Genomic DNA, 18,461 nt, shown 5'->3' on the forward strand with positions numbered 1-18,461 from the left:
TTTCTATAGTTTGTATACTAAATTTTTTTTTACTGTACTTCCGGTTGCACAGGTTAGATGGTTAAAAGCAGCCTCCTAGACTTAAAAGGGAGAAACACCAATCTCCTTTGGACAATGCAAATTATATAAATAAGTGAAGGAATAGGCGCTATTAACCACCAAATGTTGCTGATAGCTTTCTCAAACAAGAAGTAGTACTATATTTCTGGTACCACAATTTTATTCAAATATAAAGTGCCTATGCAAACACTTATTGCAACAAAACAAACATTCATCATATTAAAATAAATCCTTAAAGTGTCGGTGCAGGTTTTGAATGTTCAAAGTATCTCACCAATATTTTGGGGTGTGGTGGGCTAAGCTTAAATTAAAAGCAAAGAAAGGGTCCTGGGCTGAAAGCATGGCACCACCGCAGCTGACATGAAAGATCCCCAAGGCAAGTCTCACCACCACCGATACACTTCTGAAACCACAGCACTTACTTTAGGATTTATTTTAATATGATGTTTGTTTTTGTTGAAATAAGTGTTTGCATATGCACTTTATATTTTAATAAAATTGTGGTACCAGAAATATAGTACTACTTGTTGTTTGAAAAAGGTATCAGCAACATTTGGTGGTTAATAGCACCTATTCCTTCACTTATCTATATAATTTGTATAGTTTGTATACTGGCTGTAACTGCTTCCACATCCACATATGGCGGTGTAATTGCTTTCTCTTTTTACTTCCTCATTGTTGCTATGAATTAAAAAAAGCTATTATGTTTTCGTTCTTATATAACTTTGGTTAAACATATTTGTTTTCATACTACCTGCAATACCTCAGGATCAAAACCACCAATCACTGAAAATGATATTTCACCATTCATACGTACTCAATCATTACAAAAAGCCTCTGCGTATGGACCATATTTCCTACGCATAATATAGACAGCAGACCCTTTTCACCAATGCTCCTCAGCCTGAACCCTGGCTCCTGAACGTCTCTCGCGTGCACACTTGGCTCCCTTTGCGGACTTTTTAAACACAAACACCAAATGGCCAAGGCGAGACAACGGTGAAAAGTCCTTTGAGCGCTTTTCACCAGCTCCTTCTCCGCTGGAAAGTACCACGGTCCACTTCTGTAGTGACTGCCGCGTACCCAGTGAGGACCCTACCAGACCCATCAGCACTGGCAGTATGAAGTATTAACAGCAATAAATTAATACCCCACCTTTTTCAGTGGAGATTACAGGCCTGCTACTTTTGAGTTTCTATCCACTGGAATTTCTTGGGTGAGAAACAACTTATCAATCACCCTATCCAGTGAATGCCCACCAGGAATATTTTCTGAGAGAGTCAGCGAAAATTCCTTCTCTTTACTTAAATCACCTCTGCGTATGCTAACACAGCACGTATGAGGATGCTATTTGCGCAAAATGATGCAAAAAAGTATCACATTGCAACGCGTATCACATAAGCAGGATGCGGTGAAATCGCACGACTCACAAATACTTGTTATTTGTGTGCCTTACGATTATGAAGACAATTTTACTTTTTACAGTAGGCTATGTCTCCATCACCTGGAGTGTTTTATAAATGGGCTAACAAATGGACCTTACTTCGTTCTATACTTAACGTGTGGTTGCGAGCCACCACGCCACTGCAGCGTCTCTTAGCTGAATGTTACTTTACGGGATCCCGAATTCCGGGGTTCTATCCACTCACACTTACTATCAACCCCCACGAATTCACAATATTTTCTGTACAGAAAAAGGAATCATTTTACCAGTGATTGATAACATCCCCCTAGAGATATTACACTTCAATTCATTTTTGCTATTGACTATAATTTAAATGCTATGATTCAGATTGGATATCTATCTTGCAGAACCTACAATGATATAAATATACATATATCCATATAATAATATATATATATATATATATATATATATATGTGTATATATATATATATATAATATATATATATATATATATATATACACATACACATTAATTTATTATACTCTATGAAACCCTCACACAGCATATATTTTTATACACATATATTGAATGAATGTAGTTTCCACAGCAGCCCAATTTGCATCTCAACAGATGATCACATGCTTGCTGTTCCAGAGTGGTTGAACACGTTCATTAATATGTCAATTGTTTAGGTCTTGTAACAAGCAGAGGGTCATCTTACACACTGAGTATCTTCCAAGTGTAAAACAAATCATGGAAAAACGTTCTCATCTGTGTGCATTACATCAAGCTAAGTATTAATCTATTACTCTCACTAGGCCTAATTGAAACACTATTTATAATTAACTATGGCATGGGTTGGTTAAATTCATTGATAACTTTTAAATGGTGATGTATTTTTACATATATATTGTTTACATTGTGACAAAGGCTAGAGATTGTTTAACAATGGCTTTCAGGACCTTAAGTTATGTGGCATCTAAGACCAATGCAGATTTGTACAGCAGAAACAACAGGTAATATTTGCTATTCATTACTGTACCTTGCACCAGACCTAAAATGGCCACTGCTCCTCCTCCTTCCAAGCCATGTGGCTAGACACAAAATGGTGACCATGCCATGCGGCCAGAGTGTGAGAGGTGCGGCTGAGCGTGTGGTGGTGCCTGCTGCCGTGCAGGTGTAGACTCGGTACTCACCAGGCGCCGCTCTCTCTCACCTTCAGGTACCGGAACCCTCAACGGACCTGGAAATCTTCAATCGGATCCGGACACGGCGATTCCCTCTCGGAGCTGACCGGCGACCGAGCTGAGGAGAGAATGGTTTACCTTAAAGGGGGTATCGACCCTTCTTCCACTGGAACAGGGGATACCCCAGGGGTGACCGCGACCTTCACCGGTTGGGTGAAAGGTCATCACTGGCACAAAGCCTCAGCCACCCAGCTTTCACACACTCGCGCTCTCGCACGTAGTGTGATGAAAGGGATTCTCACGTCCGTGAGCAATCCTGACTCCGGCGCTCGGGGACAGACAAGGGACAAACGTACACGGATGCTACTCACCGTCACAAGTCTTGCACTCCGATCTTCTCCACTTACAGGTCCCTGTAAGGAGGCAAAGAGAAACAGCCGTGCAGGGCCTAACTCTAACCTAGTGTCACACCCTATACTAACTACAACGGCAGAGCCCTCAAACTAGCTCTGTGGGTGTGGTGCAACAAAACTATGCACAAACTTAAACACAGACACTTTGCCCTGCACGGTAACAACATACATCACAATATCGGAATACAAGATCACACGGTGTTGTCCCTTTAAATCCCTACCTGCCGCTGGAAGGGGGTGGGCGCCGTACGGCCTACCCACCTAAATACCTCAGGGTGGCCTGGGCCTAGCGCCCAGGGCCACCTGTACTCACCTCGGGGAAACACTGATTCGCTGGGCCTAGCGCCCCCCTAACTGCACACAGGCCGAAGGCCTCACTTCGCCCACGGGCCTAGCGCCCGCCTAGCTTGCTGTCCGTTGGGTGACCTGGGCCTTGTGCCCAGGGTCACCTTATATGTACCTACTGCCAAATTACACTAGGGCCTAGCGCCCTCTAATGCCGCACAGGCCTATTGCCTGATATGCCCCCGGGCCTAGTGCCCGCCTAACTGGTGCCACCGGGAGAGGGTGGCTTGGGCCTAATGCCCAAACCACCTAATCAAAAAATGGCTTCCAATCTCCTACCTGTGCCACAGGCCTAGTGCCTGACTTGTGCCCTCGGGCCTAATGCCCGTCCCTGGTGGTCGGGGGAGGAAGAGGGGAGGGGGACGGATAGCCTCACTGAGGCCTCACCTAATCCGGGGTCTCCGGCACCGTCTTCTGCCGCTGACCCGTCCTGGCCAGCGGCGCCTCCGACTCTTCTCTGCGTCCAGCCGCCGCTGGACATCTTCTTCAAGGGGCCTGGCGTCTTCTGGCCTCTTCCGCGGCCTCAGGACCTCTTCACCGCTCTTCGGCGCGGCGCGGCGTCTTCTCCCGGCGGTGTCTTCTTTCCTCTCCCTCGCGCTCTTCCGCGCGCGCCGAGACCTTGGCTCCCGCCCGGCATCTGACGTCAGACGCCGGGGGCGGGGCCTATGACGCGGCGAGCGTTGATTGGCATGCCGCATCCCTCTCTGATTGGCTGCCGCTCCGGGAGCCGCGATTGGCTCCCGGAGGGCGCCAACATTCGAATGCCTCTGGTCCGGTGCAGGGAAAAGGGTAATCCCTGCACCGGACACCCGCCGCCACGCACCCAGCGCTGGGGACAGACAAGCTGCCCCAGCGCTGTCCCCAGCTAGGGACAACACCACAGATGTGCCCACAGGGCACATCTCTACATTTCCCCCCCCCTTTTTCCTTTGTAGTCCCTACAAAGTTCTCCACGACGTCCATTGTCCGCGGGTCAGGGAATTCCGAGGTCCCTCCGGCGAGGTTGTGTTCAAGGGTCCAGCCCGGACAGGCTGTGACCCCACATCCTTCCACCTCCAGCTCCGGGTTCCTCTTCTTCGTTCCTCCTGACCTCCATCGGTGGATCCTCTGGGGAAGTAGCATCTCCCCACGGTCGCTCAACGTGGGCCACCAAGGGGAATCTTCCTCCACGGGGACAGTAGTCCCCCACTCTTGGCCTTCCAGATCGTCTGGGACATCGTCCCTGTCTTCAGGGCGTGGTACCGACCACCACCCAACAGCGGAATCCTCCGGGGCATCCATTTCCTCCCGGGCAACAGCCATCATATGTCGAATTTCCTGGTGGGGCATCTCCAAAGGTCCTGTGTCTTCCTCTGGAACGGGTCCTCCCACGGCATCGCGATCCTGTCCCCGTACGTCCGTCCATTTCGGTACTTCCGGCAGGTATTGCTCCAGGACTATCTCCTCCTCTTCATGGAGGGCATTCAACTGGGAGCACGACTCCACCCGATCCTGCCAGTCACTCTCGTCGGCGCTTCCGATGCCAGAGTCGTCCTCCGTCTGTTCTTGGAGGGATTCGTCGGCGGACAGCTCACCGTAGTCCGAGTCCTCCTCAGATATCTGGACTGGGGTATTACTTTCCTCCTCAGCGTACTTCTTCGCTTCCGCTGGCACCTCTGCTTCCTCAGCGTACTCCTTCACTTCCGCTGGATTCTTTACTTCCTCAGCGTACTCCTTCGTTTCCGCTGGCATCTCTTGGTACCCAGGACACTCCTGTTCCGCACGTCCTGGTCGTGGACGGTTCCATCGCGGGGAGATTCCGGACATCTCCGTCACTGGGTCTTCACGCTTTTCTTCGCAGCGTGGTCTCTTCACCTCCCAGTCGTCCACCTCCGTCTGATGCGGGAAAGGATTCTGCCTTACTGGGGTCACTTTCTTGGGACAGAGTAGGTCCGCGGCATCTTCCCAGGGGCACTCACTGGACGCATGTCCTGGTCGCCGACACTTCCAACAAGGGAGGGCCACTGCCACCTTCTCCATGACGGGTTCCTGATCCACCTCCTTCACTGGGGAATCTTCACCCGTTGGTTCCGGCTCAGAGGAAATGGGCACCTGCGAATTAACTTCAAGCAAGGCCTTCCGCTCCATTTCCCTGGTTTCCTCCTCCCATCTCTGGGCGCGACCATCCGCAATCATCCGGTCTTCATCCCACGGACAATCGGGAAGCGCATGTCCTCTCGCCTCGCAGAGCGCACACACAGGCTCTGCAGCCACCTGGTCCCAAAGCTGCTGACGAGACTCCGTCATCTGCTTCACCGTGGCCTCGTAGTCCGTCCTGTCTTCCGTCCATGGGCATTCCAGGAGCCGATGTCGGGGATCTCCACAGCTTTCACACCGGGGATCAACCTCGTCTTCGCTCAACTCTTCGTCCCAGGGACAACTGTTGTGCTCATGCCCGTAGTTTCCGCAGAGCAAACACCAGGACTCCTTCTTCACTTGGCCCTGCTGACGTCTCCGGTCCGCTTCCTGGGCCACCTTCTTTGGGGACGTCTCTCGCCACGTACACTCGTCGGCAAAGTGCCCCGTTTGCCGACATCTCTTGCAGGGCGTCACAGCGGCTTTCTTGCGCCCCTTCTTCCGGCGCTCTTCCTTTCCACGCTGGACCAACCGCTGCACCATCTTCAGGATGTCTGCCCCAGACACAGTCACCCAGTCGCTCTGGTCCGCACACATCCGGGGGTGAGTCTTCTCCGGAGCCGTCCGCAGGGAGGTCTTCTTGGTGGCGTTCCACATCGTGTCCGTGATCCGGTCTCTTTGATCCTGCCGACTACGCCAAGTGTGAGAGGTGCGGCTGAGCGTGTGGTGGTGCCTGCTGCCGTGCAGGTGTAGACTCGGTACTCACCAGGCGCCGCTCTCTCTCACCTTCAGGTACCGGAACCCTCAACGGACCTGGAAATCTTCAATCGGATCCGGACACGGCGATTCCCTCTTGGAGCTGACCGGCGACCGAGCTGAGGAGAGAATGGTTTACCTTAAAGGGGGTATCGACCCTTCTTCCACTGGAACAGGGGATACCCCAGGGGTGACCGCGACCTTCACCGGTTGGGTGAAAGGTCATCACTGGCACAAAGCCTCAGCCACCCAGCTTTCACACACTCGCGCTCTCGCACGTAGTGTGATGAAAGGGATTCTCACGTCCGTGAGCAATCCTGACTCCGGCGCTCGGGGACAGACAAGGGACAAACGTACACGGATGCTACTCACCGTCACAAGTCTTGCACTCCGATCTTCTCCACTTACAGGTCCCTGTAAGGAGGCAAAGAGAAACAGCCGTGCAGGGCCTAACTCTAACCTAGTGTCACACCCTATACTAACTACAACGGCAGAGCCCTCAAACTAGCTCTGTGGGTGTGGTGCAACAAAACTATGCACAAACTTAAACACAGACACTTTGCCCTGCACGGTAACAACATACATCACAATATCGGAATACAAGATCACACGGTGTTGTCCCTTTAAATCCCTACCTGCCGCTGGAAGGGGGTGGGCGCCGCACGGCCTACCCACCTAAATACCTCAGGGTGGCCTGGGCCTAGCGCCCAGGGCCACCTGTACTCACCTCGGGGAAACACTGATTCGCTGGGCCTAGCGCCCCCCTAACTGCACACAGGCCGAAGGCCTGACTTCGCCCACGGGCCTAGCGCCCGCCTAACTTGCTGCCCGTTGGGTGACCTGGGCCTTGTGCCCAGGGTCACCTTATATGTACCTACTGCCAAATTACACTAGGGCCTAGCGCCCTCTAATGCCGCACAGGCCTATTGCCTGATATGCCCCCGGGCCTAGTGCCCGCCTAACTGGTGCCACCGGGAGAGGGTGGCTTGGGCCTAATGCCCAAACCACCTAATCAAAAAATGGCTTCCAATCTCCTACCTGTGCCACAGGCCTAGTGCCTGACTTGTGCCCTCGGGCCTAATGCCCGTCCCTGGTGGTCGGGGGAGGAAGAGGGGAGGGGGACGGATAGCCTCACTGAGGCCTCACCTAATCCGGGGTCTCCGGCACCGTCTTCTGCCGCTGACCCGTCCTGGCCAGCGGCGCCTCCGACTCTTCTCTGCGTCCAGCCGCCGCTGGACATCTTCTTCAAGGGGCCTGGCGTCTTCTGGCCTCTTCCGCGGCCTCAGGACCTCTTCACCGCTCTTCGGCGCGGCGCGGCGTCTTCTCCCGGCGGTGTCTTCTTTCCTCTCCCTCGCGCTCTTCCGCGAGCGCCGAGACCTTGGCTCCCGCCCGGCGTCTGACGTCAGACACCGGGGGCGGGGCCTATGACGCGGCGAGCGTTGATTGGCACGCCGCGTCCCTCTCTGATTGGCTGCCGCTCCGGGAGCCGCGATTGGCTCCCGGAGGGCGCCAACATTCGAATGCCTCTGGTCCGGTGCAGGGAAAAGGGTAATCCCTGCACCGGACACCCGCCGCCACGCACCCAGCGCTGGGGACAGACAAGCTGCCCCAGCGCTGTCCCCAGCTAGGGACAACACCACAGATGTGCCCACAGGGCACATCTCTACAAGAATACAAACACTAGCTCTATCCTTTGTCACAAATAAATCCCAAATTATACAAGCACCGGAAGTCGCCCTGATGGACAATTCCCACTGCTTGGTAACAAAGTTTCCACATGCTGCTTTTTCAGCGCGAATAAAGCTTTGTTACTTCAGGCCTGTGTTAGCAGCATGCGTACACATGCTAACACAGCTATATCCGTCATGCACCAACTTTTAAACGCTTTTTAAATTCACTTAACAGATAAACAATCCAACCTGAATCAAACACAATATGACTTATTTGAACCTCGTTAGCAACAATAAAGGCTACGCTGTAAAATTTCTAATATTGTGCGTTTTTGACACACTCACAGGCAACAAAGAAATCTATTGTCCCTTGATTCATATCAGCGCTATACTGATAATGCAAAAAAACGGATGTGGTTCATCGACATCTAGATGCGTCCATCCTTAGTCGGTAGACCACAGCGCGTCTGTACTGCGCATCATTAAGTACGTGATATCCTGTCTGCGAGCCCCCAACTGTGAATTTCCATTATTATAAATAAACATTTCAATTTCAGCGTTAATATACACTGCGGACGCAAGGCGCATCTTATTATCATATACGATAAAAGTGCACTGAATGTCGCAGCACTATGTCCCTTAAGCGAAAGCAAGCAGTCGCACGCATGGTATTACTGAGGTCCAACGCTCAGAGATATATATGTATTTGATATTAAAAGTTATGCATACAAAATAACATATATAAATATGGTTACAGAGTTACAGTTACAAAAGAAGCCGTTGCAGTTACATAAGAATCAGTTATAGCCAGCATACTTCACCCTATGCTCAGTGCACAGTCGTCTCCATGCCTTCCTCACAGCAACTAACTAACTATGCCTTACAAAACTGCCTATATCAAACAATGGGAGTTAACAGGTTGTTGGTTTTAGTCTCCTTCCATTGGCCCAAGAGAGGGAAGTCTCTCATTCCTTGTGTGTTATTGGTCAGTTCAAATGCAAGCAATGTCCAGTTTCAAGATGCAGTTATAGGGGTTAGCCACTGGTTTTCTGCACACATGCTTTCTTCAGGAAGTTCTTTGTTCCCATAAGAGTGACTTTAGATTTCATACATTTTATCATAACTAATTGTTGCAACGAGCTACAATTTACCCATAGCTATCAAATTAATCCACACATTCTCTTGATCATTTTGACACTAAGCATGATATAATTAACTCATTCTGTCCCAATAATACATATATATATATATATATATATATCTGGTTTTACACTCTATTATATAAATGCATTATAATGTCTAGTGCTGGACATATTTTGTCTATGTGTAATCTATGTGTTGTATGAATATGTGTTGAATATGTCTTTGTGGCTTCTCTGTGCGAATGCGTATGCTACCGTATATCCTGTCCGCGCTGCATGTATGCACACGCATACTGGTAATGCACACGAACAGAGGACACTCTGTTTGGAGTTTGTATGTTGTGTGTATGTAACATTTTTGACTTTGACAGGCCTAATTCAGACCCGATCGCTGCTGTGCGTTTTCGCACGGTGGGCAATTGGGTCTGAACTGCACATGCGTATGCACCGCAATGCGCAGGTGCGTCGGTCCGCAGCAACGGGGAGCGCCGGGCAGCGACGGGATAGTGTGAACAAGGCAATCGCACAGGCGATTGCAAGGTGACTGACAGAAGAGGCCGTTTGTGGGTGGCAACTGACCGTTTTAGAGGAGTGTCCGGGAAAGCGCCGGATGATCCATGTGTTTGGAAGGAGGGTTTCTGGCGTTAGCTCCGGCCCCGATCATCGCAGCGGCTGAGTAAGTCCTGGGCTGTGCAGAGACTGCACAAACTTTTGTTTGTGCAGTTCTCTGCACATGCGATCGCCCAGCTGCACAGCTAATTACCCCTCCCCCTACCTGATCGCAGGGATGCAAAAAACGCACCCTAGCGATCAGGTGTGAATTACCGCCTAAGTACCTCCTTGCACATCCTCACTTTGCACAAAAGAGGTGCGTCTCTTGATCCTGTACCATGCCTGTCATTTTATATAGTTTACACACATTTATAAAGAATTTATCATTCACATTCATCCCTGTCCCAGTGGAATTTACAATCTATTTTCCCCAGCTCATGGACACACACATTAAGATTCACTTTTTTGTCAGGAGCCAATAAACCTACCAGTACATTTTTGATAGTGGGAGGAAGCCAGAGCACTCAGAGGAAACCCATTCAGCGGAACAAACTCCACTCAGATATGTCTCTGGTTGGAATGGAATCCATGACCGTCAGCAATGCCTATCACTGTGCAACCGTCCTATCCAGTTATGGAAAGAAATGGGCATTTCATGCCCAGATTCCTGGCAAGCCTCCTATGAGGATGGATCCTAGCAGGGACGTTCAGTCAGGGGAGGCAGTGCCTCCCCTGTGATTAATTATTAAAATAATACAAAGAAGACACTTATGACACATAATCTGTGTCATAAGTATCTTCTTTATTTTACTCTAATAATTTTAACTTATTAAATTAGTTTGGGAGGCACTGATAGCAGTGCCTCCCGTAGATAATGGGAACGGGGATAGAGCAGAGGGCGGGGCCAAGCCCCAGGGTGTAAAAGCCTATTAAAAAGATGCTGAAAGTGGTACTTCAGGAGCGGTGAAGGCGATGGCGGTGGGAAGCCCAGAGTGCGTGCGGTGGTGGCGGCGGAGGCCAGCGCCCTTCCTTCTCCTTCCACCGCCCTCCCAGCCAGCAGCAGCGCCTACACTGTCCCGGACACAGGGAAGAGAGTGGTACAGCTGGGCTGAGTATTGCATTGATATATATATATATATATATATATATATACTGTATGTGTGTGTGTGTATATATACATATACAGTGGTTGAAGTGGGGCGGTATACGGCGGAATGGTATACCGCCACTTCTTCCACTGACCCGGAAATGAGCCCATGAAAGTGCAGCAGGAGGCGAGGGAAGTGGCCATCCTGCTGCACATGGTGCTCCTCGTCCCTGGTCGGACCAGCAGCCAATCAGGAGTGGCCGTGCGGTGGCTCCTCATTGGCTGCCGGTTCGAGAGCTCCAATTGGCGCTTGAATAGCGCTAAATTTGAAATGATAGCAGCGGCGGTGGGGTCTTCAGCGGTCAGTGCTCGAAGTGCCGGTATGCCATACCGGTGTATACCGGCCCACTTCGAGCACTGCTGCTAGGTTCTATTCCTCTGTAATACTATAAAGTATCAGACACTATAATACTATAAAGTAATCAGACAAATGGTTAAAATAATACCATTATATTAACATTTTATACAGCATGATTCTGTCTAATTTGTGCAGATATCATACAGAAGAATGAGAATATTATTCAGCCAATGGGACAGCGGGAAACCAAACTCACCTCAACATTTGGTAAGAAAATAATTTTACCTACAGTATGTAAATAGATGCATGTTATATAACTGATATAGTGGCACAACTGCAATGTTTAAATAGGATAATATCCTTTAAAGGTTCGTAGTTAATTGCACTTACTAGTGGGCTAGATTCAGCAAGTGTAAAAACTAAGTCAAAACTCCAAAAATGCAGTTTCCGAAGGTTTGGCCACATATCACATATGCCCCAAGCCCTAAAATGCAATAAATTCCGGGGCTTGGATGCGTTGGGCAACATAGAAGCCTATGGGTTTCTATCACACTGCCCTTTCTTAGAGGGATCCAACAGCCCCAGCGGTGCGCACATAACTCGAAGCACGCACAGATAGGGTTTTGGGATATAAACCCAGAAGTCCTATTACTGCAAGAGATGTCCTTTGTTATTATCTTCATGCATATGGCGTTAGTAAGTGCTGATATGCATGCGTAGAGTGGCGGGATGCATCGCAATCAAAATGCAATGCTTGTTGCATCCTGCCCCATAGGCAAATGCAGGTGGGGTTCCGGTTGCCTGGAAACCACCCCTCCTCATGGCCAGCGACTCAGATTGTGACAACAATAGCAAAAAAATATAATACGATTACTAGAGCCGCTGCCACATCATGCAGTTTCAGGAACAGAGCGGAGCTGCTGCACATGCCCAGTGGTAGCAGCTTCTTCTACCAAGTTTGCTGTGTGTGTGGAGCTGAGCCCTCAATAAGTGCACTGGACCAGAGAGCAGCTGCCAGGAAGAAGAGACAGGAGCCTTAGCATGAGGTTGAAGAATATGTGCTTAGTGCAGTTCTGTCTCCTACTGGTTCTGTAATGTTTGTGTATTTATTAATTATGGGATGTTTAACCTTTTCCTGATCACTTATTTTATTTACATTAGTTAAATGTTTGATAGAGCACCATCTATAGTGTTAAATATTAATACTGTATTCAATACATATCCAGTGTATAAAAAGACCAATGTGTATATTAATGTCCAGGGTCGGTACTAGGTTCTTCTACCGCTTCCCCAAACTCCTGCACTTGCTCCAATGGTCCACAGGATGGGAGATTGTGGACTGCATTTGGAAACCCATCTCTAGAAACCCTGCGTTTGCCATTTCACCCAGCGTATTAAATACTTATTATGCATTACAAGAACAATACGAAAATGGCTGTATATATCTTGTGTATAAGAACAAGAAGTATTCGAAAGACAATATTCCAGATAATCTTTTCAATTCTTCTGGTCAACAGATTGTATCTGAGCAGAACTTTATAACCAATTCCTCTGTTGTCTCACAGAATGTGAGATCATCCAATTATAAATTATACAGTGTTGTGTCACCTGCACATGTGAAAAAAGGAGGGCATATTGATGGAGCCTTATTAGACCTAAATACATTTCCTCCACTTTATAGATATGTTTATTAGAGATGAGCGGGTTCGGTTTCTCTGAATCCGAACCCGCACGAACTTCATGTTTTTTTTCACGGGTCCGAGCGACTCGGATCTTCTCGCCTTGCTCGGTTAACCCGAGCGCGCCCGAACGTCATCATGACGCTGTCGGATTCTCGCGAGGCTCGGATTCTATCGCGAGACTCGGATTCTATATAAGGAGCCGCGCGTCGCCGCCATTTTCACACGTGCATTGAGATTGATAGGGAGAGGACGTGGCTGGCGTCCTCTCCGTTATAGTAGAAAAGAGTAAAGACTGAGTGACTTAGTTATAATTGTGGGGAGGATTGGGGACGGGGAGCAGCTGTTAGGGAGTACAGTGATTTAGATTAGGAGAGAGAGAGAGAGATTGACCTGATTTACTGGAGCTTAGGAGTACTGTAGAAGAGAGTGCAGAGTTTACTAGTGACTGACCACAGTGACCACCAGACAGTGCAGTTTTATTTAATATATCCGTTCTCTGCCTGAAAAAAACGATACACACAGTGACTCAGTCACATACCATATCTGTGTGCACTGCTCAGCCCAGTGTGCTGCATCATCTATGTATATATTATATATCTGACTGTGCTCAGCTCACACAGCTTATAATTGTGGGGGAGACTGGGGAGCACTGCAGTGCCAGTTATAGGTTATAGCAGGAGCCAGGAGTACAAGACAGTCACATACCATATCTGTGTGCACTGCTCAGCCCAGTGTGCTGCATCATCTATGTATATATTATATATCTGACTGTGCTCAGCTCACACAGCTTATAATTGTGGGGGAGACTGGGGAGCACTGCAGTGCCAGTTATAGGTTATAGCAGGAGCCAGGAGTACATATTATATTAAAATTAAACAGTGCACACTTTTGCTGCAGGAGTGCCACTGCCAGTGTGACTGACCAGTGACCTGACCACACTGACCACCAGTATAGTTAGTAGTATACTATATTGTGATTGCCTGAAAAAGTTAAACACTCGTCGTGTGACTTCACTTGTGTGGTGTTTTTTTTTTTTATTCTATAAAAAACTCATTCTGCTGACAGACAGTGTCCAGCAGGTCCGTCATTATATAATATATATACCTGTCCGGCTGCAGTAGTGATATATATATATTTTTTATATCATTATTTATCATCCAGTCGCAGCAGACACAGTACGGTAGTTCACGGCTGTAGCTACCTCTGTGTCGGCACTCGGCAGTCCGTCCATAATTGTATACCACCTAACCGTGGTTTTTTTTTTCTTTCTTCTTTATACATACATACTACGACATCTCTTTATCAACCAGTCTATATTAGCAGCAGACACAGTACAGTACGGTAGTTCACGGCTGTGGCTACCTCTGTGTCGGCACTCTGCAGTCCGTCCATAATTGTATACCACCTAACCGTGGTTTTTTTTTCTTTCTTCTTTATACATACATACTACGACATCTCTTTATCAACCAGTCTATATTAGCAGCAGACACAGTACAGTACGGTAGTTCACGGCTGTGGCTACCTCTGTGTCGGCACTCGGCAGTCCGTCCATAATTGTATACCACCTAACCGTGGTTTTTTTTTCTTTCTTCTTTATACGTACATACTACGACATCTCTTTATCAACCAGTCTATATTAGCAGCAGACACAGTACAGTACGGTAGTTCACGGCTGTGGCTACCTCTGTGTCGGCACTCGGCAGTCCGTCCATAATTGTATACCACCTAACCGTGGTTTTTTTTCTTTCTTCTTTATACATACATACTACGACATCTCTTTATCAACCAGTCTATATTAGCAGCAGACACAGTACAGTACGGTAGTTCACGGCTGTGGCTACCTCTGTGTCGGCACTCGGCAGTCCGTCCATAATTGTATACCACCTAACCGTGGTTTTTTTTTCTTTCTTCTTTATACGTACATACTACGACATCTCTTTATCAACCAGTCTATATTAGCAGCAGACAAGGTACAGTACGGTAGTTCACGGCTGTGGCTACCTCTGTGTCGGCACTCGGCAGTCCGTCCATAATTGTATACCACCTAACCGTGGTTTTTTTTTCTTTCTTCTTTATACATACATACTACGACATCTCTTTATCAACCAGTCTATATTAGCAGCAGACACAGTACAGTACGGTAGTTCACGGCTGTGGCTACCTCTGTGTCGGCACTCGGCAGTCCGTCCATAATTGTATACCACCTAACCGTGGTTTTTTTTTCTTTCTTCTTTATACGTACATACTACGACATCTCTTTATCAACCAGTCTATATTAGCAGCAGACACAGTACAGTACGGTAGTTCACGGCTGTGGCTACCTCTGTGTCGGCACTCGGCAGTCCGTCCATAATTGTATACCACCTAACCGTGGTTTTTTTTTCTTTCTTCTTTATACATACATACTACGACATCTCTTTAACAACCAGTCTATATTAGCAGCAGACACAGTACAGTACGGTAGTTCACGGCTGTGGCTACCTCTGTGTCGGCACTCGGCAGTCCGTCCATAATTGTATACCACCTACCCGTGGTTTTTTTTTCTTTCTTCTTTATACATACATACTACGACATCTCTTTATCAACCAGTCTATATTAGCAGCAGACACAGTACAGTACGGTAGTTCACGGCTGTGGCTACCTCTGTGTCGGCACTCGGCAGTCCGTCCATAATTGTATACTAGTATCCATCCATCTCCATTGTTTACCTGAGGTGCCTTTTAGTTGTGCCTATTAAAATATGGAGAACAAAAATGTTGAGGTTCCAAAATTAGGGAAAGATCAAGATCCACTTCCACCTCGTGCTGAAGCTGCTGCCACTAGTCATGGCCGAGACGATGAAATGCCAGCAACGTCGTCTGCCAAGGCCGATGCCCAATGTCATAGTACAGAGCATGTCAAATCCAAAACACCAAATATCAGTAAAAAAAGGACTCCAAAACCTAAAATAAAATTGTCGGAGGAGAAGCGTAAACTTGCCAATATGCCATTTACCACACGGAGTGGCAAGGAACGGCTGAGGCCCTGGCCTATGTTCATGGCTAGTGGTTCAGCTTCACATGAGGATGGAAGCACTCATCCTCTCGCTAGAAAAAAGACAAGACTTGCGGCAAAAGCACAGCAAAGAACTGTGCGTTCTTCGAAATCACAAATCCCAAAGGAGAGTCCAATTGTGTCGGTTGCGATGCCTGACCTTCCCAACACTGGACGGGAAGAGCTTGCGCCTCTTTTTTTCTTTGCGTCATGTGCTGTTTGGGGAGTATTTTTTGGAAGGGCCATCCTGCGTGACACTGCAGTGCCACTCCTAGATGGGCCAGGTGTTTGTGTCGGCCACTAGGGTCGCTAATCTTACTCACACAGCTACCTCATTGCGCCTCTTTTTTTCTTTGCGTCATGTGCTGATTGGGGAGGGTTTTTTGGAAGGGACATCCTGCGTGACACTGCAGTGCCACTCCTAAATGGGCCCGGTGTTTGTGTCGGCCACTAGGGTCGCTAATCTTACTCACACAGCTACCTCATTGCGCCTCTTTTTTTCTTTGCGTCATGTGCTGATTGGGGAGGGTTTTTTGGAAGGGACATCCTGCGTGACACTGCAGTGCCACTCCTAAATGGGCCCGGTGTTTGTGTCGGCCACTAGGGTCGCTTATCTTACTCACACAGTCAGCTACCTCATTGCGCCTCTTTTTTTCTTTGCGTCATGTGCTGTTTGGGGAGGGTTTTTTGGAAGGGACATCCTGCGTGACACTGCAGTGCCACTCCTAAATGGGCCCGGTGTTTGTGTCGGCCACTAGGGTCGCTAATCTTACTCACACAGCTACCTCATTGCGCCTCTTTTTTTCTTTGCGTCATGTGCTGATTGGGGAGGGTTTTTTGGAAGGGACATCCTGCGTGACACTGCAGTGCCACTCCTAAATGGGCCCGGTGTTTGTGTCGGCCACTAGGGTCGCTTATCTTACTCACACAGTCAGCTACCTCATTGCGCCTCTTTTTTTCTTTGCGTCATGTGCTGTTTGGGGAGGGTTTTTTGGAAGGGACATCCTGCGTGACACTGCAGTGCCACTCCTAGATGGGCCAGGTGTTTGTGTCGGCCACTAGGGTCGCTTAGCTTAGTCATCCAGCGACCTCGGTGCAAATTTTAGGACTAAAAATAATATTGTGAGGTGTGAGGTATTCAGAATAGACTGAAAATGAGTGGAAATTATGGTTTTTGAGGTTAATAATAATATGGGATCAAAATGACCCCCAAATTCTATGATTTAAGCTGTTTTTTAGGGTTTTTTGAAAAAAACACCCGAATCCAAAACACACCCGAATCCGACAAAAAAAATTCGGTGAGGTTTTGCCAAAACGCGGTCGAACCCAAAACACGGCCGCGGAACCGAACCCAAAACCAAAACACAAAACCCGAAAAATTTCAGGCGCTCATCTCTAATGTTTATAGGTCAACACGTGCAATGCCCAAAAAAATTACATAGCATATAAAATCATAAAACATAAAAGGACATAAGGTTTCAATTGTCCTTGTAGGCAGGGTGGCCAATCCCGGGCCATTTTTTCAATCCCGGGTATTGGGGATACCTGGGATTGTCTTTCTTACTGTGTCCGACCGTCTCTCATGCCCCACCCTGCCTATCCCCAACTGCCCCGCAGACCTAAATAAACTCACCAAACTCCTCAGGCGGGTGGGTGGGTGGGAAACTTCCTACAGACGAGGTGACTGCAGGGGGAGCCGGGAGTAGGCGGCGGGTGACGGCCGCCATACCAATGGGCTCAGCGACGGGTGACTGTGCAACACGATCTCAGAGTCAGAGGTCACGCTGTGCAGGGGGAGCTGGGCAATGTTGAGCATCCTGAGGATGCGCAACGCTGTCTGGCATTAAAGGGCCGCCTGATATCACTATCCCCGGGATTGGAGCTTCCAAACCTGGGATTGAATCCTCGCCTAATTTTTGGCCTAAATCCCGGTATCCCGCCGATCCTGATCCCAGGATTAGCCACCCTACTTTTAGGTAGCTGTATAGGGGAAGCAGTTGGCTTCCAGATGGACGGGATCCCGGAGGTCAATATACCGATGCCGGGAACCTTAGGGAGGGCGCAATCCTGGCATCTACATACCGACACCACACGGGATACCGGTGTCACAATACCGACAGCCAGCATCTCGATCGTCCTGACAGCGGGACGCGCTGGCGTTCTGCCGAGGGTGGGGGGGTTGTTAGGTTTAGGCAGGATAAGAGGGTTAGTGTTAGGGTGCAGGACTGAAGAAGGTTATGGTTAGGGATCGAGGACAGAGGGTGGGTTAAGCTTAGGTACATAGAAGGGGAGGTCAGGGTTAGGCTTCAAGCGGGGCGGGTTAGGTTTATGCAGCGGGGAAGGGAGGGTTAGGGTTAGGCACCCACAAGGGAGGGATAAGGTAGGGGGCAGAGGATGGTTAAGATACTTTAGAGGGGCTGTCAGGATTCTGGTGGGCGGGATGCCGCTGTCGGTATTCTGACCGTCGGCATCCCGTCCATCGGGATATCATACTGAACACCTGTATACATGTTTTATTCTGAGCAGCTTTGCAAATGTAGGGCCTAATTCGGACATGATCGCAAAAGCAGAATCTTTCTCTAATGGGCAAAACCATGTGAACTGCAGATATAACATGTGCAGACAGAGTTAGATCTGGGTGGGTTAATTTAT

The 18,461-nt window shown here is 48.6% G+C and overlaps 1 protein-coding gene across 1 annotated transcript in view; it reads left to right on the forward strand.

Moving 5' to 3' along the window:
• LOC134910862 (kyphoscoliosis peptidase-like) overlaps nt 1-18,461 on the forward strand; it is a 75,640-nt gene that overhangs the window by 43,916 nt on the left and 13,263 nt on the right. The window contains exon 4 of the mRNA XM_063919246.1: nt 11,290-11,361. Coding sequence (XP_063775316.1) covers nt 11,290-11,361 — 72 coding nt within the window. The remainder of the gene's footprint in view (nt 1-11,289; nt 11,362-18,461) is intronic.

This window comes from Pseudophryne corroboree, chromosome 4 (assembly GCF_028390025.1).
Source record: "Pseudophryne corroboree isolate aPseCor3 chromosome 4, aPseCor3.hap2, whole genome shotgun sequence".
NCBI lineage: Eukaryota > Metazoa > Chordata > Amphibia > Anura > Myobatrachidae > Pseudophryne > Pseudophryne corroboree.